Source organism: Chrysemys picta, chromosome 8 (assembly GCF_011386835.1).
Source record: "Chrysemys picta bellii isolate R12L10 chromosome 8, ASM1138683v2, whole genome shotgun sequence".
NCBI classification, from domain to species: Eukaryota; Metazoa; Chordata; order Testudines; family Emydidae; genus Chrysemys; species Chrysemys picta.
Genome location: NC_088798.1, coordinates 39,700,668 through 39,728,389, shown reverse-complemented (window position 1 = coordinate 39,728,389; position 27,722 = coordinate 39,700,668). Strand labels below are relative to the sequence as shown.

General features: G+C 39.1%; 1 protein-coding gene across 7 annotated transcripts in view; it reads left to right on the top strand.

Moving 5' to 3' along the window:
• Positions 1-27,722, top strand: part of COL11A1 (collagen type XI alpha 1 chain) — a 235,817-nt gene that overhangs the window by 19,655 nt on the left and 188,440 nt on the right. For all 7 annotated transcript variants that reach the window (XM_042840641.2, XM_005285451.4, XM_024101999.3 and 4 more), the window contains exons 2-4: positions 1,083-1,250; positions 11,750-11,963; positions 17,106-17,268. In XM_042840641.2, the coding sequence (XP_042696575.2) occupies positions 1,083-1,250; positions 11,750-11,963; positions 17,106-17,268 (545 nt within the window). The remainder of the gene's footprint in view (positions 1-1,082; positions 1,251-11,749; positions 11,964-17,105; positions 17,269-27,722) is intronic.

Here is a 27,722-nt window from a genome sequence, read left to right as displayed (position 1 = left end):
ATTGTCCTAGAAACAACAGGCTCTGTCTATTTACTCCTTTTCTGAGCTACCCGGTATGACTTCGACATATTTTACAATATTTTACACCATAATCCTGTTATGCCTAAAATAAAATCTGCTTGTATTCATAGATCAATGACACATTGGTGCCTGAGCAACAGTTACTGTATACATAAGAATGAATATAAGGTGGCACGGCAAGCTGTTCAGAGCAGGAGATGATTCTTCATGCCTGTGTGGAGATTAAACATCTTTGTGGTGTTCATTATTGTAAAACTCAATAGTGAACATAATCCTGCTCCTTTAAGTGCCAAACCATTACAACAGGGCTACCTACAGAGAAAATCCCAAATAAAGATCTGAAGTGTGGTTTCGTCCAATCAAATTCTAGAAAAAAGAGAGCCCCAACCAGCTAACTTTCCCCAGCTCTCTTTCTAGAAATCATTCCTCCTTGACTCTTGCAGCCTAACTGCACCCCCAACTCCCCAAAGAACATCCCACTTCTAGTGTGTTCAGCAGGGTGGAGGGTGAATTAATCCCCCACAGTTGCTCCAGCTCTGTAAAATTCCTGTGATGCTTCTTTTAGCTAGATGGGGAGACAATTAGCCCTTTCCCTACCAACCTCTGGAGAAGGGTGCTGTACCCTCAGTCACATGTAGTCAGAATGTATATTTGTATTAGGGGTCAAAAAAGATTATGTTTGGGAGCTAAGTGTTGGTACAATATATGAAATGCTTGTTAAGTCATTTCCAGTTATCAGAATTCATGTGTTAAAGGAATCTGTGTTGTAAGCACTAATTTCCAAATTATTTATGAAATAGTAAATCTCAATTAGCAAGTGACCTGTAAAAAAAATCTGATCTTAACTAACTTACACTGGATATGATGGGCTCCTAGATATTTGATGAGAGAATGACCCTGTTAAAATAATACTCTAATGTAAGAGTAGCCTGCAATAACACAAAATATGATCTAGCCACTCTGATGACTAGACACCTGCATATAGCAATGAAATTCATTTCCTTTTTGAAATGTTGCAGTATGAATAATTCTTTTTGTTGTTATTTTTGCTACTTTTTCAGCTGAACCAGTTGATGTGCTAAAAGCATTAGAATTTCACAAATCACCAGAAGGAATATCAAGAACAACAGGATTTTGCACAAACAGAAGAGATTCAAAAGGATCAGATGTTGCTTACAGAGTTTCAAAACATGCGCAAGTCAGTGCCCCAACAAAGCAACTGTACCCAGGTGAGTCTATCAGAAAGTCAGCTTCCTGGTGTGTTTTCTTATTGTCCCAGACATGCAGAAAGATAGACAATATACAAGGGATGTGGTTTAATTTGGCCACTACTATATTATTTATCTCATCTCGGAACTAACCTACAGTAATTCGTACATGCTAATCAGGCATGAGAGTGGGCTCAGCTCGGAGGGGCAGGGTTTATATACTCTCCTCTAGGTGTGCAGAGGTCAATGGCTTACCTGAGTGTCATCAGCTCCGGGTGATACCTTACACTCTTCTTGACCACCTGCAGGGCCGGCTCCAGGCGCCAGCGCAGGAAGCAGGTGCTTAGGGGTGGCACGTCCAGGTCTTCGGTGGCAATTCGGTGGTGGGTACCTCAGTCCCTCTCAGAGGGAAGGACCGGCCGCTGAATTGCCGTCGAAGAATGAAGCGGCGGCGGTAGAGCTGCTGCCGAAGTGTCGCTGATCGCGGCTTTATCTTTTTTTTTTTCTTTGCTGCTTGGGGCGGCAAAAAAGCTGGAGACAGCCCTGGCCACTTGCTTCCAGTTCCTGAGGGGGGAGACCCTTAAAGCGGCCAGAACCTTTTCCCCCCATCAATCCAAAGGAAGCTCCCCCACCATGAGATTGCACGATCTGTGCTTCCTGATGTGTTTTCTTATTGTCTGCATTTTTCTGCTAGTTGCAGCACAGCACAGAGCCCATTCCTATTAACTAGTGTAGCATCATGAGATGTCCCTGCTTTTCATTCATGTATAAATGCAGGAAGCAGCCACTCAAATGGACAGACAGAGTGTTTTTAAAAAATTACATACCAAATATTTAGGGCCTGATTCTTCTCGGACCAGTTTTATGTTAGTGTGACTCCATTAACTGCAATGGATCTACTTTGGATTTACACTGGTGTAAGAGATCAGTGAATCAGGCCATCAAATGCCATACATAGAGAAATACTGCTTGATATTATATAAAACTGTAATAATTCTTTTTTCATTGCCTTTGTGAAGATCAGTCTCACAAAACACCTATTGACTTAAATGAGAATTTTGTTGGAGTAAGAACTGCAAGACATACTGTTAACTAGTCACTAAACTTGTCTCAGTGTATAAAGTGCCTCACCATATGAACTCTCTCAGCTTCTGTGTTAGGAAGTCACTGCTTAATCCGGAACATTTACAAAAGACAACTATTGGATCCAGTTATCTTAAGAGGCAATAGTTACACTTAGTAGCAGGCATAGGAGAACAAGTTTGTACTGCAACCAGAAAAGAAACACTGAAAAAATGAAAACATTTCTTGTGAGATTTCTACCCTCAAATTTTCAGAATCAAGAGGTTTAGCTAGAGATTGAAATAAGCATCTGAACTTTTGAGTGTTTACCTGAATTGAATATTTCACCAATTAATAGACAGAATGATTAACATTTCACAAAGATTCTAGATTAAATTAACTGTATGGTTTAACATATTGGTGAATTCAGGCTACAATTACAATTGTCATATTACAGCAACAGTAATTACAAAAATAGTGGCATGGTAACATATTTACACGTGCATAGAAAGGAAGGGAAATGGACCAAACAGCACAATAAAACAAATGTTGCTTCTTTGTTTAAGTGACAAACCTCTGAGGTGGGATGATAACTGACATGTACTGGCTAGAAGGAAAATATATGACTGGCTGTGTTCCTAGACTAAAAGGCCAATTCTTCCATTGCTATGACTTCATACTTTGCATTGATGGTAATGGGAGCAACATGAGTATTGCTGACAGAACAGACCGAAGTAATTTTATCTCAATGGTTTTCTCATCATTCTATCAGAGGGAATTTTATGAATATTTGATGATAGATCCATAAGGTGGACGGCATTGAGAAGTTTCTTACTTCTGTGCCAGGAATGGTCTATTTTAAAAGCAATACTTCTGGGAGTTATATTACAGTGGTAAAAATGCAGATTGTGGTTGGTTGTTGCAAAATCATTCCCAGAAGTATCATCTGGTTGACATTATGTAAGGGTATCTTGATATTTTGGGGACTACACATGGTTAGTTGTGGGTAACAGGTAATGTGACTCCATCCCATCTCTGATTTCTCTGACATGAAATAAGCATATTATGTAAAAAGTTTCTTTGGATTTTTATTTTGGGGGGGAACACAATTTCATTCCATGATTTTGCTTCCACTCTTTTCACTTGATTGAAAGTGTTGCAGTTTATTAAACATATATATATCAACTTTCAATCTTCATGCATGACATAAAAGCAGATTTTGAGTGGGTTTACTTGTGAGCACACCCTTATATATGGGCAAGGAAAATATTTTTGTTTTGTCTATTAAAAGAGTAATGATGTGGTCAACATCTGGGATTTTTATAGATCCTCAAGTATTTATTATCCGGAAAGCAATAATAATACATCAATATGTTCTCAGAGCAATAGAGACATGTAGAAGAGAAACTGCTATCAGACCTTTCATGTGTATCTTGCATCATCATTTAAATAATTAGTTCATCTCTTTTTATTTCAAGGGGGGGAAATGAAAGGAAATTTAGAAAAAAATATATTTAGGACAGATTCTTCCACATTTCCTCACGTTAGACTGTATCTCCTGAGCTGGTATAAAATGACAGAGCTTCACTGAAGGCAATGGAGCTATCCAGCTGAGGATATAGTTCATTGAACATAATCAATGGGATTATGAGCATAATAAATTGCTACTCCACACAAGTAGGGGTGACAGTATCTTGACTAATAAGCCTAAAAAAAAGTTTCAAAACTCTTCAGTTATTTTATTAAAGTACTACAGCTGCACCATGGAGTTAAAGCTAACATTTTAATCAGTCCCTTTTTATTGTTAGTATTACAGTGACAATATGATCCAAAAATGTCTTGTGCAGAAATGAAATGGGTAGGAACTACTAGCAGAGCAACACTGTTAATGAACCTTCAAATACAGTGGGCTGGTGACTGAAAACTCATGGAAGGACATTGGATCATTGGCCTTTAAGAGCCATTAGCACAGAATAGGCATTCTTTGCCAAAGCAAGGCGTCAGAGTCCAGACATTCCTTTGGGGGAAAAGTTCCTGTGTTAACTTGCACTTATTTTATGAATGACACTGTAGACTAACTATTAGATTTGGCAGCTACAGTAGTAACTGCTCATTTTGTTCATGAATGCCAGAGTAAATATGTTCATTATGTTGTTTGTTGGCACGTAAATTTAAATTGCCTTTGGCAGCCTCAATTTAGGTGCTTTTCTTTCTAACCTCTGCAGGATTTCTGGATTAGAACTAGGATGGAGCACTCAGTTTCACCCTGCTGTTCCACCTCTTGAACTCTCCTTTCTGGGGCATGCAAGGGGAAATTGTCAGTTAAAGAGAGAGGGAAAAAACTGGCTTAAAATGCATAATCTATTTGGAAAAACACCATGCTTCCCACTTTTTGAATAAAGAATCCAGAAGAAAACATTTATAAGAGTCCAGTAGGCAGTACTTAATGAACTGAGCCCTAAAACAATTTATGGACACAACACTATGTTTGTAAAGCATTCGGAGTGGATGGCATGCCATTGACTTTAAAAGGGGTGAGGATTTCCTCATAGTTGTTTATTTTGTCTTGGGATGTGGTGTAATGAATGCTTTGTGTGAAAATGAATGTGCCTGGACCACCATCTAACCACTTACCATAGAAAGATCTACTATGATTTTCACTCCATTTACTATAATTTTCTTCCTGTCCATAGTTCTTGTGAGCAATGCCACGGCAGATCCAGAAAGCACTGATTATGTGTCAATGTGATACCCTTTCTAGTGTGTGGCATTTTCGAGATGGCATTCTAGGAATTATGTCAGTGTTTCATTCTGTCATGACTGGTGGGGGGTAGGGGGTATGCACGGTATTTGAAGGTACTTGTAGGCTGCATCCCACTGCTGGGTGGGAGAACCCCTCTATAAGACCCACTGTTCCTGAGCCCCCCAATCCCAATGATTAGTCTCATAGAGCGTAGTCAACTTGCTACCTTTGTCCAGGGAAGGGAAGGGAAGTGAGCTAGCTCATTCTGGGATCTTTGGAAAACATCCAGTATGTCTGGAATTCCCTTACTATGACAAAAAAGGAAAAATTCCTTCAGTGGTTTTTTTCAGAGAGCATGTGCAAATACCGCTGTGCATTATGTGGCATGTTAGCCCAGAGAATTTTGTTAAATTTTCAGAAGCAGGGTGCCCAGTGGGTGTGTATATATTTATAATATAATAATAGGGGAAAGACAAAAAAAAAGATGTTAAACAGGACTAAGAAGTGAGCAAACCAATAGCCAACATTTTAGTGAAGCCAAAGTACATGTTGCAGTGTCCCCTTATCCACTATCATAGCTGATCTCTAGGTTTGGGTATCTTTTTAGCTACTGTGAGACACTGAGACAAACAGCTAAATATTGAAGTTCACTGCATGACCTTGGAGGAGTCATTTAATGTCTCTGTGCCTCAGCTCACCCATTTGTAAATATCAGTGTAATAATATTTACCTGCCTCACAGGAGGGTATTGAAGCTTCATTACATAATGTTTGTAGACTGCTTTGAACTCACAAGTTGAAATATATTATACAATTAATATCATATAAGATATTATATTCTTGTACGGTCTTATTACCTCATGTTATTTTTTTTTACATTTTCAAGGAATGACAACACAACAGAAGATAATGATTTTCCTAATCATTGTATTGTTGCCATTGTTAAAACTTACCCAGTCCATTCTTACTGTTTAAATCAAATTGCCCAAGAAATCTCAAAGTAATCAAGAAAGTTTGATAACTATTTCAGCTAAGCCTGTAAGCATGATACTTTGTCATAAATAAGAAATGCTTGATTCACATTCTTAATTTGATTATGTTGATACTGGGTTCCCCTCTGAAGCAATTTGCTTATCATTCACAATTTTGGTGCAAGACTAAACACATGGTTATATCATATCATAGTACAGAATACACAAAACTCACTGAACTGAGGCAAACAATGCTACTCATTTTTGTGACTTTCCTCAAAAAGCTTCCACAGTTTGTTTTTTCCACAGTGCCTTATCTGATTGAAAAGCACATGCTCAGACTAGATGAATTAGTGCCACCTGCCTTAAGCATTTTCAACATCTCTTTCAGATTAACAGTTCAGACAAGGCAGGTGTTCAGGTCCTTTCAAGTTATCTGTTTGGCCTCCTTTCATCCCAATCATTTGTTCTTTCTTTCCTTTTGCTGTCATCTATTCAATCTAATATTAAAAGATATGCTATATAGTGTCATTTCATATATAGTTGTCAAACTAACAACTTTGCTTTAAAAGATCCGATCCAAAGCCCACAGAAATCAACATGAAATTTCCTATTAACTTCAATGGATCTAGTCCATTAAGAATAAGATCCCAAATCAAGCCCCAAATCTTCATAGATTCCCATTATATTCTGAAAATCTTTTATTAACAAAGTTAAAATATGATAAATATAAAGCACACGAAGCACTATTAGTGCAGACAGTATAATAAATGTAACACTAAGCATTCCCTTAGTGGTAATATAGTGGTGGGAATTCTTTTCCCAACAGTGAAAGGAATACCATATGATAAAAAAGCAATCATCAACTCTGTCTATAAGACTGTACTTATTCTTTTGTAGTATTATTAGTACTATTAATATTACTGCTATTTAAAAAAGGCAAACATCTAGACTTAATGCAAGTGATAAGTCTGAGAATCCAAGCAACCAGAAATTTCAGTTGGCAACATCTCTCTCATGACATTAACTTGGCCAGATTGCACATTTTGTATGTTTTATTGTTTACACTGATAAACTACAATATTTTAAGGTTGATGTTTAACAAGAAAAGCAAGACTAGTAAATACTAAATGCATGCAGTGTAATTAAATTTTGAATTTGTGCCAGAGTTTTGTTGTTGGGGTTTTTTTTGGGGTGGGAGGAGGGAAAAAGGCACATTTAATTTATCGAGGAGGCAGGGGCCTGGAAGAAAAGATGGACAGAAATCCAGAGCTATTTGGCTTGGAGAGATGAACCTAGCCACCCTTAACTATGTTCACCTGAACCCTGCTGTCCTTACCTCTGCCATCCTTATTTGAAAGTCCATTTGAAAGCTGAATAAATCACTTGAAACACTTAAGGACACCGACAGGCTTGAATGGTTTAAAACTACTTTTAACTATTAAAGAAATTTAATCTTCTTAAGCTTGCTACATCTGTAGGTAGTTTAAGCAGTTTAAACAACTTTAAATCCTTAGAGCAGCTAATGCCGTTTAAGACCTCTAAAGATTTAGAGCTGCTTAAACTATCTGGCAGCTGCAGTTTAGATTGTTTGAAAGCGTACTGCATCAGAGTGCCCCAAAATGATAAACCCATTCTGATTTTGAATAAATCTTTAAAAAAAATAATCAGCTCCACCTTTACAAAATGCCAACTTAGAGTTCAGTGTTCTAACTTTTAAAACTTCTGAACTGATTTTCTTAAAAACTGTTCTTGATTTTTTAATTAAAAAAAAAAAGACTTGTTGAGATCTACAAAGAAAGCCAGTTTTTAAGTTTCTATCTTATGGCAAAATTCTTATCAGAACATATAAGAAAAGAAATATTGTTCATGCTCAGAAATGGCTAAAGCATTTTAATTAGATTTTATTTTTTTTTAAATTACCTATGGGCTGAAAACAAAAAATTCAGCTAAAAAGGAATTAGAGAAAGTTAAGAGCAAGTGAAAAGTGAAGGTTAGAGTAGAAGATGGAATACAACGCTAGCTATGGCATGTGCTACAACTATTATTGCCAGTTATACAGAGCTTTATTGCTTCCCTATGATGGAGGTAAACATTCTTATATATATTCAGGGAATTATAGACTGCAATACAGAAAGGTTAAGGGCCATATTCTGCCCACAGTTATATCCCCTGAAGTTGAAGTGAATGGTTCAATGAATATAGCCTAATTTGCTCAAAGTTAAACAAAGCAGTGGTAGAGATAGTAAAATAACTCAGGAATTCTGACTACCAACAACATCCTCTAACTACAGGAACAATACTCCCTCCTTTTAATTCTTGAAAGCACATTTTCTGAGTGAGTTATAGAAATATATAGGTCATGTGCTTAATCAAAGAGGATGGAATTCACACAGTAAAGTGATCTTCTTAGCTGAAAAACACCATTTTAGGAAAATAAACCAGACTATTTTAATAATTTATATGGATTTTCAAGCTGCAGTTTATACTTAATAGAAGAAAAAAATTGCATTACATGCAACAAATTTTCTCTCTGCAATCAAGAAATCCTTAAAAGTAACCTGCAAATTAAAATCTAATATAAATGCCACATTGTTTTATATTGTTTTAAGAGATAATACTTGTTTCTAATATGCAATCATATAATATAATATGCAAGGCCCTTCATATAACTCTTTACAGATTTGAGTTATCACTCTGAGGGTTTTTTATACAAAACAAAATGTTCATCCCATAGTCTCATTAATATTACACACAGGAGCATCTTATTTTCTAAATTATTTAGGGTACCTGTCTTTGTACCTGTCTTTTTAAAATCTGATATACAACCAATTTACTGGCCTGCTCTCCATGCTTGTTGTGCCTCTGGCTGAGATGAAGTAAAGTGCATTCTGCTTTTTAATTCAATAAATAATTTAATTCAGATTTACCTCAAGACAAATCTACTAAGTTTCTTACACAATTCAACATTTTTCTGTATTTTTTCCTCAATGTTTGTGTTTTAATTTTATTTCATTTTTCAGGTATCATTAAACCTCTCAAATAAATCTTAAAAGCTTTCCTGTCATATTTGAGATGACTGAGCCTATGTTAAGACCTTTAAAAATATTAATATTTATAAATTTTGGATTATTAACATAAGTGGGCTTTACCAGAACTGGAATGTTCCTGGAACACCTGTTCTAATACTATAACATCAAAACTGGGGAAAAAATCCTTGGAGTCAACTAACTCACAAATGCCTACCTTTGAATTTATTGCCACACTTTTTAATTTAGTGTAGACATGGACCAAGGAGGCAGTATTTGGAGTAGGTTTAACCTAGGCTTCATATTCTATGGCACTGAAATAAGGCAGTTGTTCATGCAAGACAAAGTTATGGATATGAGGGGCAGGGCTCAGCAGCCCTGGAGATCCCTTTTGGTTTATGTCTTGGGGTACGTCTTTACTACCCGCCGTATTGGCGGGTAGCAATCGATTTATCCGGGATCGATATATCGTGTCTCGTTAAGACGCGATATATCGATCCCCGAATGCGCTCACCGTCGACTCCAGAACTCCACCAGAGCGAGCGGCGGTAGCGCAGTTGACGGGGGAGCTGCGGCCGTCGATCCCGCGCCATGTGGACCCCAGGTAATTCGATCCAAGATACTTCGACTTCAGCTACGCTATTCACGTAGCTGAAGTTGCGTATCTTGGATCGATCCCCCCTCCAGTGTATGCTGTTTTTGTCTCCTTCCTCTGAAGGATCAGAGATGGCTATGTCTGGAGATGTAACACTGGATGAGGTGGGCTGGTGCTCTGAGGTGGCACTGCACAGTCTCTCTCTCTCTCTCTCTCTCTCTCTCTCTCACACACACACACACACACACACACACACACACACACACACACACACACACAAATACACACATGCTTAGCTTGCTAGTTCTTGGTCATGTGCTTAGGGTCTAACTGATAATATGTGAGGTCGGAAAGGAATCCCTCCCCTCCCCCTTCCCCCCTCCTCCTGGTCAGATTGACAGTGACCGTGGGGTTTTTGCTTCTTTTTCAGCAGCATGGAGTGCAGGTCACTTGCTGGGATTATCTGGATATATCTCATCTAATAATTTCTCTGCCATTTCAGGGGCCTGTGGCATTAGTGTACTTCAGTCTCTCACAGGCTCTGCCTGTGACACAATAGTTTAGTCTCCTGTGGACAGTAGTACTTTGGTCTAGTTTGGGTTGTTGAATTTAGTGTGCAGGTGCTGGCTGGTGTTGATGGCCTATGATATACAGGAGGTCAGACTAGAGGATCTGCTGGTACCTCCTGGCCTTAAACTTTATGACTAACATTTTGCAAATAAAGCATAGAAATTTCACAAGAACTGCTGATCTCATGACATTTCTGTCATCTGTGTCAAGGCTCCCTATCCTGATTGCCTTAATGTGAGTAAGCCTATATGGTCAAACACTGACTCCCTTGCACGAGTGAAAAGCAGTAGAACAATGCTCCACGGAGGCTTTGTACAACAATATCAAGGCGTGGTTGGGGGCAGTCTTGGGGATGTGCTGGGGATGCTGACTAGGTTGATAAACTTTGGTGAACCACAGGTTAAAAAGCTCTGTAATGAGTTGCAGCAGCTATGAAAGGCCACAATAGCATCTGAAGAATGGCTACATCATTGTTCTCTGAGCCTGGTTCTGGATTAGGGAGAATTCCACTAATCAACCTCCATAGAGATTTCTTGCACAAAGCTCATTTGCTTTCCGTTTGGATGGTGGAAAAAATGGGGCAGGGTGTTTTTCAGTAAAAAAGGAGCCTCAGAATGATCACAACACTCAGGGCACTTTTTTCATCACATGCATCCTCTTTTTCATTCCCTCATTTAAAAGTTGTATCCATCCACTCTTTATTCTTGAGGCTGTAGAAGTTAAAACAATGATTGACTTATGGCGTGTACTTCAAAGAGAAATTGTCAGGCAGCAAATGAAAATAAAAATTTTCTTTGTCCAAACCTTCTATTACATACAAATAGGCATGTGTTTTGTTTTTAAATAAGTTATTTCTGAGATAATTTAATAAGTAACATCTGCACCACAGTTAAATAAAAATGTTAGTACTAAATTTATCTCAGGGCAGAGGCCCAGCATATGGCTTTATAGACCACATAAGCCTCAGTTAACCCTTGTGTTAATAACATAAGTGATGTATGGAATCATGTGTGGTCCCTCTGCATATAACCCTTATTTAAGATACATATTGGAAACAATGGAATATACATAAACGAAATGGTTTAAACTATTAGAGTGGCCACTGGGAAATGCAAGGTATCTGGTAACATATTTCCAAGAATATCAATTGTCTTTTTGTCTGTTGAAATTACAATGTGTAGTTATAAACTAGAGTCATTTCTGCTCCTTTTTTCAAGAAGATGAAGAATAGAAAAGTAATTAATACAGAACTGCCACCTCTCTTGTATATATTGTGTTACATCTACATAAATGCACAATGATTTTATAGTTCAAGCTTTTAAGATGTCTTCAGGTAAAACTTTTGGGAAGTAAAGTGAGAATGGGAAGACAAGAAAGTATAAAGACAAAGGTTTGAAGAGAGACATTTTCTTGTAATCAGAATTTTTATCACATTTATTTTGGAGGAAAAACAGAAAAATAAAACCTCTCAATTAATAATAAAGCATAAATGTTTACAAAAAGGTTATATCTTTTTCAGATTTGTGACTACATTTGTCATTTTCTTCTCAGGTGGAAACTTTCCTCAAGACTTTTCAATATTAATTACAGTAAAACCTAAAAAGGGGATCCAGTCCTTCCTTTTATCTGTCTACAATGAACAGGGTATTCAGCAAATAGGTGTGGAAGTTGGTAGATCCCCTGTCTTCCTGTTTGAAGATCAGTATGGAAAACCTGCCCCAGAAGATTATCCTCTTTTTAGAACAGTCAACATTGCTGATGGAAAGTAAGTGTAAAATAAATCAAGTTTAATATAAAAATTAACAACACAGGAACTACTGTGTGGACTAATGTTCCTTCACATAGTATAGTTGTAAAATTAAATGAATCAGTTATAGAATTGTCAGCTGGCTGAACTACAGTGCCACAGAATCTAAGGTCCCTTTGCAGGAGAACTTAGGCCTGGTCTACACTGGGGCAAGGGGGGGATCAATCTAAGTTACGCAACTTCAGCTACGTGAATAATGTAGCTGAAGTCAACGTACTTAGATCTACTTACTCCCGGGCTGATACTCTCCCGTCGACTCCACCTGCACCTCTTGCCCTGGTGGAATACTGGAGTCGATGGGAGAGCGCTTGGTCAATTTATTGTGTCTAGAGTAGACGTGATAAATTGACCCCTGCTGGATCGATTGCTGCCCGTTGATCCAGCGGGTAATGTAGACAAGCCCTTAGTTCCAGCTTCCTGCAGAATACAAGAATACAAACAAGTGCAGCTTTGTGCTCCTATTTGCCCTTTCCCATAATTCAAGAGCAAGGGAGCACTCATAGAAATAAAAACTTAAATGAACAATATGAAGCTATGAAGTCATCTTGTTCTTGGCCCATGAAGTCACCCTCAGTTCAACAAGCATCCAGGGACAATGCCAGTGCAAAGTTACCTTCACTTGCCTCCCCGCTACATAAATATGTACCCAGAACCCAGTCTTACCCTGCTCTGCCAGGAGGAGGTTCCCTGAGTCAGAGTGAAGGCATGTTAGCAGGGCAATGTGGCATTGCTTTCATGGCTGCTGAGCTGCTGTACCAGTTATTGGATAAAGACAATTCAGGCTCTGGGAATGTCAGTTTGGCACCTTTCATGACCATTATTGTTATTTTTAAAGGCCCCCGACACTAACGCTAATTATATTAAAGGAACATTCATCCTTTTAAAAGTATTTTTATTTATTATGCTACAGTGCAGGAATGGCAGCTGCATTTTTCAGAGATATACAGATTGAAGTTTTTGTTAAACACTGGAAAGGAAAGAATGTTGCAGGCTGGAGGACAAATAAATTCCCATATAATGTCAAGACTAAGGGTTATAAAGTTACTGAAGAATAACATGAAAGACCAAAGGAAAAGTTAAATTGTGTACTAGCTTCCGTGTTACTGCACAATACAGCTTCATAAGGCTCAAAATACTGATATGTGTTCCCCTCAGCAGCAGGAAAACTGAAGCAGCAGGCCATTTTCATTTTGTTTCTCTATATAACAAACAAGGGGTAAAATCCTCTCCCCACTAATGTTTTTCTGTTGACTTCAGTAGAGCTAGACTTTCTCCCCACGTGTTGAGGTTCTGATACAAATGAAGAAATCAAATGAGCTTCACCCAGAGTTGGTTTAAAGGGCTGGCATGCATGCTCCCAACAGAGAGTGGATACTGCTTTTGAATTTACCAAAAGATAGATGCAAAGTGATGTGAAGCAATCTTTCCCTTGCAGGGACTGAGCGAGTGACCTTTTCCTTGCTTTTGGCCCCTGCAGGCCTTGGGGTGGTTCGCCAATATTATGCTTCAAACTCAACTGTCCCACGTAAAACAACAATGAGCTATGCTTTGTCTTAAAATTTAAATGTAATTAAAAAAACTCTAAATAATCAAGTGAGCCTGAGGACAGCTAAACCATTTGCTTTTAAAATTATAATGTTTAACTGAGTTCCAGAGTGAACACAGAATTCCAGTTCTGGCTCTATGGTACTGGTAACCAGTAAGATTCTATTGCTTCAAGATGTTCCCTTTGATATATAAAAGCCCTTTAAAAATGACCCATGCCATCTCTCTGATTTGGACACCCTTCATGGCTGCAAATGCCAGCCAAGATTATTTAATTCTGGTACTCATCTTGCATCTCGCTAACAGCACATATTTTTTCTGACTCTCCTTGCCTTTTCATATCAGAGATGCTGTGCTTTGCTCACTCCATGTCATATGTAAAGATTCTCTGGTACTCAGGTATTTAGCTTGTCATTGCAAACAGTCTCACTAAACTAATGCATGTCTTTTGTCGTGATAACAAAGTGCCGTGCAGTATATACTAGAGTGGATCAAATACTGCAAAATTATTCATAAATGAATGTCTTTCAAATAGAAGTAATTCACTTTGGCAGTATTCACAACCCATTTTTATTCACTTCGTGAATATTTGTGCAAACAAAATGACTTTTGAAAGAATGTTGACAAAAATTGTAAATATGTCCATATAAGTATTTTCACAAGTATTAATGCTAGAAATGTTTGTGCCTCCATCTTGAAAGTTCTTTCTACATTTGGGAGAACAGACATGTGACTTAGGTGACCAATCATAGAGTACAAAGAGCAAAGAGCGAATTGTGACTAGCAAAGCATTAACAATAGTGTGTCATTCATAAGCAACCCATTGGCTCGTGCAAATATATTTCAATCTTTCCTCAAATAATTTTGAATAACAAACAAATTCACAAAAAAGTCTGTTCTCAGATCATTCATGAACAGAAAGGGAGTTAATTAATCTAATGAAGTATTGTAAACAGTTTATTTAGCTCTAACCTGAACACACTGAAGTTCTTATACAGGCAAGAATTTAGAGAAAGGCAACTTGGACTTGATCCAAAACCGATTAAAGTCAATGGGAGTCTTTCCAGTGACATCAGTGGGCTTTGTGTCAGATTCCTTGTGCCTAAAGCAGCACTTCATGAGACAATATTGTATGGGCTTGATACAGTACAAATCTGTAAGTATCACATAGAAGAAATTATCTCCCTCTCTCAAACTATCTCCTTGCAGCAATTTTACATATATAGAACTTTTTGGGGGGGAAATTCCCAAAATTACTTAATTATATAATTTCAGGATGATGAATTATGCTGTTTTGCATGGATTATGGATTGACTTAAACAAATAAAATACTAAATGCAATTTTATTAATTTCAAAAGGTTGATTGGCTTTTGCTTTTCTAGTAAGTACATCAGATATTCAATCATTTGAACTACCTAACCCATTTATTATAGATGTCTGTTTTATGCATTACTGTTGCAGTAAGGTTCTGATCCATCAACACACATACTAATGTAAATCCATGGGAATCTTTTCCTTGACTTCAGTGAGAGCTGGATCAGGCCACAAGTGCTTGAAGTTAAGTACATAGGCGTTTCGCTGGACTGGGACTTAAATGCTGCTCCATTCAGTTCTGTGCAAGCATATGCACGGATGGCATTCATCCAAGAGTTCTGAAAGAACTCAAATGTGAAATTGAGGAACTACTAACTATGGTTTGTAACCTGTCCTTTAAATCGGCTTCTCTACCCAATGACTGGAAGATAGCTAGTGTAACGCCAATATCTAAAAAGGGCTCTAGAAGTGATCCCAGCAATTACAGACTGGTAAGTCTAACGTCAGTATTGGGCAAATTAGTTGAAACAATCGTAAAGAATAAAATTGTCAGACACATAGAAGAACATAAATTGTTGGGCAAAAGTAAACATGGTTTCTGTAAAGGGAAATCATGTCTTACTAATCTATTAGAGTTCTTTGAAGGGGTCAACAAACATGTGAACAAGGGGGGTCCAGTGGACATAGTGTACTTAGATTTCCAGAAAGCCTTTGACAAGGTCCCTCACCAAAGGCTCTTATGTAAATTAAGTTGTCATGGGATAAGAGGGAAGATCCTTTCATGGATTGAGAACCGGTTAAAAGACAGGGAACAAAGGGTAGGAATAAATGGTAAATTTTCAGATTGGAGAGCGTTAACTAGTGGTGTTCCCCAAGGGTCAGTTCTAGGACCAATCCTATTCAACTTATTCATAAATGACCTGGAGAAAGGGGTAAAAAGTGAGGTGATACTACACTGTTTGCAGATGATACTACACTGCTCACGATAGTTAAGACCAAATCAGACTGTGAAGAACTTCAAAAAAGATCTCACAAACCTAAGTGATTGGCCAACAAAATGGCAAATGAAATTTAATGTGGATAAATGTAAAGTAATGCACATTGGGAAAAATAACCCCAACTATACATACAATATGATGGGGGCTAATTTAGCTACAACTAATCAGGAAAAAGAACTTGGAGTCATCATGGATAGTTCTCTGAAGACATCCACGCAGTGTGCAGTGGCAGTCAAAAAAGCAAACAGGATGTTAGGAATCATTAAAAAGGGAATAGAGAATATGAGAGAGAATATCTTATTGCCCTTATATAAATCCATGATACGCCCACATCTTGAATACTGGATACATATGTGGTCTCTTCATCTCAAAAAAGATATACTGGCATTAGAAAAGGTTCAGAGAAGAGCAACTAAAATGATTAGGGGTTTGGAACGGGTCCCATATGATGAGAGATTAAAGAGGCTAGGACTTTTCAGCTTGGAAAAGAGGAGACTAATGGGGAGTATGATAGAGGTATATAAAATCATGAGTGATGTGGAGAAAGTGAATAAAGAAAAGTTATTTACTTGTTCCCATAATTTAAGAACTAGGAGCCACCAAATGAAATTAATGGCAGCTGGATTAAAACAAATAAAAGGAAGTTCTTCACACATCGCACAGTCAACTTGTGGAACTCCTTGCCTGAGGAGATTGTGAAGGCTAGGACTATAACAGGGTTTAAGAGAGAACTGGATAAATTAATGGAGGTTAAGTCCATTAACGGCTATTAGCTAGGATGGGTAAGGAATGGGGTCTCTAGCCTCTGTTTGTCAGAGGTGATGGATGGCAGAAGAGAGATCACTTGAGCATTATCTGTTAGGTTCACTCCCTCTGGGCCACCTGGCATTGGCCACTGTCAGTAGACGGGATACTGGGCTGGATGGACCTCTGGTCTGACCCAGTACGTCCATTCTTATGTTCTTATATTTTACTTAGTTTTTAGTCCTGTTCTATTTTTATTTTATATGCTAGCTATTTACAGCCCTTTCTAAAATAAACCACTAAAGGAAGTGTTAGATCTTAAAATGAGAAGATAAAATATGAAAAGAAAATGAATGCTGATGTAGATTTTTATGAACTGTAGTAGGTGTAATTTTTGATTGGCTTACAACTTGTAATATTTTTTTCTTACTTTGGAACTCTGAATTTATAAGCCTATTTTTAAAAACAGTTTACAGAAGAGCTGTGTTCTTTTGCTAGGTGGCATCGAGTAGCTATCAGTGTGGAGAAGAAAAGTGTTACCATGATTGTTGACTGTAAAAAGAAAACCACAAAAGCACTCGACAGGAATGACAGAGCAATTGTTGACACCAACGGCATCACCGTCTTTGGAACCAGGATTCTAGATGAAGAAGTTTTTGAGGTAAAAGTCCAGCATTAAATAATTGCTGTTAAATGATTTGGTGGTGAGCAGAGTTCCTGATGAAAGTTAAAATAGAAGCTTTTAGGAACTTCATAAGGCAAATTTGGTACAATGCAGGATACTGAATCATTCCAACTCTCTCATTCTCTCTCCAAATTGATGTTCTGGGCTAAGCATAGGCAGCAAGGTGAATTCCAGCCCATTTGGAGGGGTGGGGCAGAATGTGTAGGAGGTGCGGTGTGAGGAGCACATGTCTTGAAGGTACTCTATATATCTCGGGTGATTATATTGTTCATTCTAGTCATTCATTTTCCCAGTAACTAGATTATGCTTTAGCAAAAAGGGAGTATACCTGTTTCTATTGTTGACAGGTCAGGAAGTGGAAAAGGTGAAATGAATATGTTTAAGGAAATGTGTGACTCCTAATAATGAGGTCTCTCTAGGCAGGATCACTACATAAAAGAGATTAACAAGTTGATGTCATAAACCTCTTTTGTTGTGTTATTTAAATTCTGTTCTCTGCCAATTGAAACTGATTAAAGCTGGACAATGAGAATAGAATACAGGAGCAGATAAATAGTTAACGCCTTTCACATACAGAGTTGCTCACCATAGGACAGATAAAGCCAGGATTAGGCCCATAGGCTTTTAGGCAACATGTATGCCTGAGACTCTACAGTTGGGAGAGGCAATGTGGCATGAAGGTATTGTGCTATGACTCTGCTTCCCTCAAAACCCAGGGAGTTCACACTCCACTGTCTTCTGAAGAGGAGTATTCTGGGACAGGGCTAATGGGTCTGAAGGTTGAGCCATGTCTTCTAGCATCTGCAAATGGATCTACCTGTAGTCACCATGTTACCTCCTCTCCTCAGATGATTTATATGCCTGGCAAGAATAATCTGCATTGGTGGCTACATCAGGCTTGTGAAAGCTCTTTTGAGTCCTGCTGTGGGCACTCCTTTGCACTATTATTTTACTCATTTTTGGGTCAAAATCCGAGGTCCACAATTTGTCTCCATGTTATTAAGTTGCCATGATCATGTTTAGTAGTATATACGCAAATAAAAGGAATTCAGCATGAGAAAATGGGACACATTGTAAAAGAAAGCCGATGACTTGATTGTAGCTTATTTTCTTGATGTTTTACAAGTGAGTTTAGATTTTAGTTTAAATAATACACTAGTCATAAGCTCATTCTTACATATTTTGTGAAAAAAATGCCTTTTAATTCCCAGTACCATTGACACTCTGCTTGTGTGTGGTCTGCAAAACCTCCCAGTATTTCTCTCTTTGTCTTACCTGTTATTGACTAAGGAGAGTCTTTGATGTTTCAGAAGAGTGTTGCCAAGTATCATGTTTATCTGTTTTTAAAATAAATAGAGTGGCTGCCAACACGGAAATGTCTGGTTAAGTCATCTGTGCTTGCTTACTGAAGCAAGTCAGGGGCCTAACATCTCTGGAGCTGTTTGATTATAATGCTACCACCTCTTATCTATGTATTTTTAAAATTTTTATATTTTAAACTTCCAGAAGTTTTTTGTGTCAAAGGAATGTTAAGACATTCCCTTGCAAACACTCAAAAAATCATAGTCTCACTGAAAATTTCCCTTGGCACTCTCAATCACAAAGGTTGTTGGCTTTTCAATCATATCACCACTTAGCTATTTTATCTCAAAAATAAATAATCCCTGTTGTGTCAATTTCTCCTGATATGCAAACACCTCCATTCCATTCTCTCCCCTTTGTTGCTCTATGCTGAACTCCCTCCATCCCTTCAAGTAAGATATTTTCAAAAAAGGAAGAGAAACGGAATACAATCTGTGTGTGAATCTCTCAAGCTGTCACCTCTTGGTTAGCAACTCTAACACGGGGCTGTGCAGTGACAAAGGTATTGCACAGCGCAATAAAGTTAATGTTGTAAATGTTAATTTACATGGAATTAAGGACTAGATATGGAGACCAAAAATAAAAACAAACATTCTGTTTTCACATACATTCATGCAACTGCCTAAATTCAATGCAGATATGTGGGTGTAATGTATCAGAATTTGGGCCAACCACTTAAACCATTTTTTTCTGTATTTTTTATTCCATGGAGTGTGCATGTTCAAAAATATGATAAACATGGGGCTAGCGATGGTTATCTAGACTTTTCAACATTTCTTACCCTGAATTTGCAAAGCAGTCTTTCAGTTCCACTTCCTAATCAGCTAAGAAGGAAGTTGGTTATGACTCATTAAAGAAATAGTGTAGCTGTCTGTAAATCCCTTTTTTGGAATGTAAATATTCAGCACTGAGAACAGCAACATTTTTACAGTTTGTAGCATAGTTGCAGAAATGCACGTTCTCTTAGTGATTCAGTTTCCCAAGGGTACATGACATGACATTGTAGCCCATTTCCCTTGGCTTCAACCAAGAGAATCAGTTACAGTACATTTTTGTAAAATAGTGCCTCACAATATTTGGCTAAGGATAAAGGTTCTCACTTTGTTTCCACCCTTAAAACCCCTTCTTTTGGGGGTGTCTTTTTGCTTCCTCTTTTATCATCCATCCTCCTTCCCCTATTTCTATAAGCAACAGCTTGCTCAAAGGCAACTGCAAAAGCCATTGTAAGGATTTGGTCTACAGAGGGCTCTACAACTTGAAGACTCATCTCCTACGGCATTCAAGGGTCCTGAGAGCAAGAATGGTGTCATGCCTGAGCATTGAAGGGCAAGCCATTTTGGAAAAAAATAAAGATCTACTTATTTCCAGAGATAAATTTGAATGGAACCTTCTTCAAGGGCTAAAATACCTTGATACAGTTCATTTCATTTTCTGAGCTTTGCACTTCAGATGCTGGCTGAGAATGAACCTGGACATGTCAGAAAATGTAAGAAATACTGTTCTCCTAGTATTTCTGTTAAGACTGGAAAAAGACTCTTGAGACTATCCCATTAATACTTGCTACAGGAGAGAACTCTGCTGCCATCAGCTCTGCTCTGGGCCAGCTGTACAGTGGATTTTTATTCTAAAAAAAACAGTCGAAGATGGGGGACTCGTGCTAGATCCTGCATGCTCACCCCCACACCAAACAGATGTTGCCCTATGCACTGACACAAGAAAAAAAAAACAGGCTTATTTAGCTGTAGAATGTGAAGAGTTAGATGGTATTTAGTGTAGGTGTTCAGGATTCTGTAGTACAAAGGAAGTAGCTCCTCCTTTTTAAACTGCTTTGTAATATGACAACAAGGATGACTTTATTAGTTTGTATATATATACACACACAATCTAATAGGCTTTCCTTTGCATATGAGAGGAAATACTTCACAGTATACAGTCATCCTTTGGAGTTCACTACCACAAGAAGTCACAGAAGTCAACAGTGTAGCTTCATTTAAGGGCGGGGGGTAATTTTATGACATTTTTACAAGCTAAAGACCTGATCCTATAAGCATTGACAGAGGGTTTGCTGCTCCTTGCTAGCATGCCTCCTTGTGGTTCTTCTGGAGATTAGCTCACCCCTGCTCTGACACGCCATCCTTTGGTTTCTCTCCCCTAGTCTTGTAGAGAAGGTTACTCCTTTCTCATCATTTAAAGTACTCTCTTTTTGTGGCAAGGCCCTCCTGACAGGTTACTATAGTCCTCCCCTTCCAGGGTATCAAAATCCCATTGGACAGCTATCTCAGGCAGTCTTCTGCTCCACTGCCCAGTCTTTGCACTTCCCCAGTGGCTGGTAGGGGAACCTAGCCCACTCACTACTCTGGGTTCCAGTCCAAGAACCCTAAAACCAGCAGACAAGATCTGCACTGTTCCAAACCTTGTGCTGTTTCCCAGCTGCTTCCTACTTTGTCTCTGTCAGACTTCTCCAACAAGGGCATCTATTTTTTCTCCAGTTTCCTCTTTTCCCGCTCTAAATCCATAGCATGACTACAGCCCTCCACACCACAACCCCTTTCTTACAATCTACTTCCTAGTTTTATACCAGCTTAGTCTGCTCCTTGGCCAGCTGGGCTTCATCATCAATTAAAAGCTCATCAGCCCTGACTAATCTCCAGGTGCAGCTTGTCAGAGGGTTAATTGCCCCTTTCTCTCTGCTCAGGCCTTGTGTGGGGCAGGTACCCCATCACAGGCACCCAGCACCTTGCCGTAACAGGCCTTTAGATAAAGATAATCAAATTCAGCCTTCAGTGATCTGAATACTGCAGAGGTCAAGAAGGGTTGTCCCCTTTTACCCCTAACCCTATACAAACAACATTGCTCAAGTGCCCAATTGCACTATTAGAGTAATTTACTTCCTGTTAGGCATCAAGCAGCAGGATTTAGGATTTGATGGATCAATGATTTGACTCATTAGAGCACATCCTGTATACTGATGTCCTCTGAAAGGGCATTTCTAAACCCCTATGGCTTAGGCTTGTATACACACTTACAAACCGTTGCCAGAACTAGATATTGTAACATGACATAATGGTGGCACTTCAGTTTGGCTTTGGTGTGTCTCTGGGGATTCCTCTTTCAGTCAGGTTGCTATGTGGTGAATTCATTTAGAACTCCAAGAAATGACTATAGCTATTTTGTGAAACATTTTAGAAAACACACTTGTATCACTATAAATAAATACTCAGGATAATAAAGTGGTTGATTTTTTTTTCTAGCTATGTTATTTTATAACATATGGCTCAAAGAAATGTAAAGCAGTCATTTGATAGCATTTGGGAATCAGCTCTCCTGCTGTTTGATTTCTTGGCCATTTACCATAGGTCTTACCCCCCTTTCTGCTCCCACTGCTCTCCTTTGTCTTCTGTGCTGTTCTTGCTCTTCCCTTCTGATCTTGGCTCCCTGTCTGTTTCCATCACAACATGCTGTTTGTTATGGTATGTTTGGAAATTTTAAACTCACAATCCATTTGAAATGTGTAGTTTCCAATTTCCTTTTGCTAGAGATGACAGGTTTTTGATTCTGTTCTGGTTAGACACATACACCTGAAAGTATCTCTTTCCAAATTATAGGCACAATACTGCAACTCTTAGTTATGTGACTAATCCTTATGTATACATGTATTTTACTTTTTTATTCTATGCCATTCTGGTCATCGGCTCTCTAGAGTAAAGATTGCTTTTGCGAGTGAGGGTTCCAAGATTGGGCACTATCCTTTTGTAATTTAATTGTATTCCTAGCATACATGACCACTTGATGAAAATGTTATGGTTTATGCTATGCAGGGTGTGACTCCAGATGATCATAATGGTTTCATCTGGCCTTAAAATCTATGAATATACTAAACATAGTATTCTTGGATGACTTAACAGACCAGTGCAAATATTGTATAGATGGAGTTTTTATGAATTAATTGAAAACTGTGTCTTTGTTTTTACTTTAAGAGGGAGAGGTAAACAGAAATTTCAGGGCTGTACTGAGAAAATAACACTGGTTTTAAAAAAATGTTCAATACATCGTAGGAAATTTGAAACATATTGTCTTAAGCCTTTGCCTCCACTTTCGTTTCATTCTGAGGGTCTTTGCAATTTAGAAGTTCATCTGCCCCTGCTGCTTGTTCTTCACTTGAAGTCCTAAACCAATATTTTATGACCTCGCCGTTGATTACTATTGAGATTACTGTGATGTCACAAACAGAGGATAATGACTTGAAGTGGGGATTAAAGCAGCAGGAGTAGACAGATGCTTAAGAAACAAAGACCTTGTTGTCATGAAAGTATCTTATTAAATAAAAGAAGCAAAGAAGAATACTTTCTAAATAGAACATTTTTCTAAGGTGCCTACTGTGACCCTCTTACTCAACTGGGTAGACCCATAGACTTCAATAGGACTATTTTGTAAGTGCTCATTCATAGAAGGATTGCACAGTGTAGCACAAAAGTTTCTGATGTGCCATTTAAAACTAATCTTTTGTGGGTTTTCAAATACACAACATGATAAGCATTGCTCTGTAAGCCAAAACTCCAGAAATAGTTACTACAAAAAAGTCAATTCCTACATGCAGAATCAGAGTATTGTAGAAGAAATGAAACAATTAACAATTAACCGGTTTATGGCTTTGATATAAAAATACTGAAATATGTCTGAAGTATGTCTGTAGTTTAAATATTTCGTAAATAGCAGGGATCTTTTAATATTTTGCCAGCTTTAAGGATTTGTCACTCTTCATTTAGTGTAGTTGGTGTGAATGAGAGGTATTTTATAATAAGTCATTAACTAACACAGTCTTTATGCAGAGATTTCCCTATAGCGATTCCCCCCCCCTCCCCCAATGCATAGATTTCACATTGATAGCACATGTATTGAATCCTTTTGTTATAGGAAAGAACTATGGGCCTAATACTGCAGCATATCAAACTCTGGTTTAAAGCCAATGGGAATTTTGCTTGCAGAGGTTCTGCAGGGGTGGGTCCTATGGATGTAATCCTTGATAATAAAGGGTAGTGAGTTTTATACTGGATTTTAACCTGATTTCAATTAAAACAAAAGTGGGCCTAATCCTGAAGGCATCCGAAGAAAAACGAAGTGTCTGTGAATTTATCCCAATGGGAGGACATTTGGGCTAGATTGTGATTTATACTGAGTCCATGCAGGGGAATCAGAATCCCTCATATACCCTATGCAGGGTACCCAGATGTTGGGTCCAGCTGCATAGGAGCAAATGAGGCTACCTGCCTGCTTATCTATTCAGAGCAGGTAGGTATGAAATGCAGAAGGCCTTGGCTCTGTCCCCCCACTGGCTGGCCAGAATAGCTGAGCCAGTGCAGTGGAGATGAGTTATTAATATAATGCTGGTACAAACCAACAGTAAATTACTACTATCAGAAGAAAACAGAGTGTGTTTCTGAGTCACAGCCTCCTTGACTCCTGGGTTACTGCAGCTTATGTACCATCACTTGCTCAGGACTGTGCCAAAAATCAGTGTAGCCCTTAGAAGCTTAAGTTTATTTTAACTAGGAGAATGTGAAGATACCAATTCTGACTGAACCCCCATTCTGATTCCTACAGATGGGTTTCCTAGAACAACATTTAGTCTGTGTATGTTTTCTCAGTTACACTTTCTACAAAGTCACCCTTATCAAATAGCATTCTGTCAAAAGGATCAGCTTTCAGATGTTTACATTTACAGCTGAATAACTCATGTTTGAAAACAAATGGGACATAAAGCAAAATATGTGTAATAGATTCTGGGCACAAGTGTCTAGAAACAACCTTCATGCTACAGACACCCGGAACTGCTGCCAGCTTTCAGTTTATGAAAGAAAAAGTAAAATAAATAAATAAATAAATAAATAAATTCTTCCATTTCAAAGGCATCTAATAAAAAGAAGCATTCTTTTCAAAAGCTTACAATGTGGCTTTTTGTTGTTGTTCTTCCTTTTTTTACTGGAGGGATATTAGGGTTTTTTTGTTTGTTTTGTTACATTTCCAAATTCAGACAACCGTGGACAAAGAAAAAATGTTTTGATTTGACTATACCTTCCCCCCTCTGTTTAGAAAAAAAGAAAGCCAGACTTCTGGTAATTGCTTAGAGTTCAAGTTTATTTTTGAGGAATCTGGAATTAGTTTGCAATTACTCAGGAAGCCAAGAACTGTGCATACAGTGTATCATTCAGTGTATTGTAGTGTTTATAATTCAGTGTATTGTTAACAGTTTGACATCAATAGTGTTGCATGTTACATCAACTCAGTAAGTTTTACAGATCTGATTTATTATCCTCTCATTTGATTTTGTGCGTAATAGGTAATTTCAGATTTTCTAAGAAGTGCAGTGAATAAAGTTCCAAAGATAAATAGCAATAGAAAATGTTTTCAGGTGTTTGTCATATAATTGGAAGGAAGCACTGCCCACATCTCAGCTCTACCATTTAGTAGAGAGGATCACTGCAAAAGTACCCTGTGGATTTTGTAGAGAAAGACCCTCCCCTCATGGTTAATATAGTTTGGCTGTAAATATTTCAGTTTTGTGAGGCAGGGAACATGGTAGTACGGTATCTTCAAAGTCAAAGGCACACTATCTTATTAAATGCGAAGTAAGGATATTAACTGCATATTATTAATTTGCATACAGTTATCTTTCTGAAGACTAGATGATCTCTGGACCCATTTGCACATAGGATAGGAACAGAGAAGCACAAGATCTTTTCCTGCCTGCCCTATGCTCACGTCCCCATGCTTAAGAAAGAACAGGGTGTACTGCCTCCATAGACCGCCAGTGGGACACACTGCCTCAAAGGGAGTGAGGAGGAAGTATGATCATGTCCTTGCCCTCCCACCCCCATATTGACTCACACAGTGGGGCCAGACATCCCATGAGGTATCCTGCACTGTCCCCTGAACATCAGAGAGTTCAGAGAAAAAGTCTGCCGGAGGCATAGTCCCTCTCTTGAGTTTCCCCTGGGTGATACAGCTCCATTCCACATCCCACCTAAGTCTATACATCAAAGGCATGATCTAGCCCTAGAGTTTTAGGAGAATAAAATAATTAGAGATGGACAAAAACAAACTAACATTCTGGTGTCTGTGAAATATTGAAGACTCAGGAAAAAGGCAACTTCCTGCATCCCAACCCCGTGCCCCAGTGACTATATTACATATATAATCAAGAAAAATAAACTTGAAGGGCCAGTGAGCTGGGATTACTTATTTAACCATGGGGAATTCTTGCACAATATTGAGTTGACTGTCACATTTGGTGTTGGAGAAAAATTACCACACACATTATATTGCCAAAGACCTGGGATGCAGGGGCTGCCTTCCTGTAGAATGTTGAGTTGCATGTAACCATTTTAGGGTTTCCAGGCATTTGGTTTTCGACTGGAACACCCTGTCGAAAATGGACCCTGGCAGTTCTGGTCGGCCCCGCTGACTGGGACATTAAAAGTCCGGTTGGCGGCACAGTGGGGGCCCAGGGCTAAGGCAGGCTCCCTGCTTGCCCTAGCTCCACATGGCTCCTGGAAGTGGCCGCCAGGTCACTGCAGCCCCTAGGCACATGGGCAGCCAGGGAGGCTCCGTACGCTGCCTCCACCCCTAGGGTTAGCCCCATAACTCTCATTGGCTGGGAACCATGACCAGTGGGAGTTGTGGGGGTGGCGCCTGTGGGTGCGAGGGCAGCACATGGAGCCTCCCTGGACTCCCAGGCACCTAGGGGCTGCAGTGACCTGGCGGCCGCTTCCTGGGAGCTATGGTAAGCGCCACTGAGACCTCTCACCCCTTTCTGCACCCCAACCCCGTGCCCCAGCCTGGAGTCCTCTCTCACACCCAAACTCCCTCCTGGAGCCCACCCCCACTCCCACAACATCTTGCCCCAGCCCTGAGCCCCCTTCTGCACCCCAAACCCCTCATCCCTGGCCCCACTCCAGAGCCTGCACCCCCAGCCGGAGTCCTCACCCCACCCCCTGCTCCAGCCCAGAGCTCTTGCCCACAGCCCAAACCCCTCATCCCTGGCCCCACCCAAAGCCCACACCTCCAGCCAGAGCCCTCACCCACCTTTCCACACTCCAACCCCCTGCCCTTACCCAATGAAAGTGAGTGAGGGTGGAGGAGAGTGAGCAACAGAGGGAGGTGGATGGAACAAAAGGGGGCAAGGCCTTGGAGAAGGGGTGGGGCAGGGGAGAGGCCTCAGGGAAGGGGAGAGGTACGGGGCTGGGCAGGGTGTTCAGTTTTGTGCGATTAGAAAGTTGACAACCCTAATCCATTTGTCTGTTGAGCAGTAGGTGTATGGGAGACTACTCCTGCTCTGAGTGTTGTTTAGCATCCACTGGGCATATCCACTCCTGCTCTATATCCTGGATGAACGAAGGAGCCTTTTTTCATCAGCCCTTTGAGATCATTACTACTCATTAGTTTCTCAGGCTGGGGCCTGGAAAGAGGAACTGCCACTAAATTACAAGTATATTATGCAGTGTTGCTTCTTATAATAGAATGTGTTTCAGGGTTGGATCTGATCAGGAGGGAGACCTCCAAAGAAATGAATGGTGCTACAAGATGTGGTTAGTACAGGGGCACATAGCACTATTCTTTTGGCAGTCATTACTGACTTAGTGCATCATGTTGTTTATGGGGAAATGTGTGAGGTGCAGATGTTTGGATGAGAAATAAAATTGGATTCCTGAAAACTCACTGAAAAAAGAACAAAATCTAGTTTGGGCTACAGTAATTCCCCCCAGCAGTTTCAATTACATATGATATCCTTGACTTCCTGTCTTGAGTAGTATTGGTGTCCATCTCTAAGAAATTGCTGCATTCTATCTAGAGGTGGCTACGTTTCCTTGGGGTGTGTGTGAGTAGCCGATTGTGTGTAGGATCTAAGGACAGCTTTGTTCCATGTTGCAAAGATAAAAAAAATTTATTCTGAAATAACAAATCTTTTCTTAAAGCTCAAAATATGCTAGTGTGAATATGGGGTTTCAGCATCAAGAGGACATTGATTTCTATGGAAACTTAGGCCTGTATAGAATTTTGCTTTCACAATT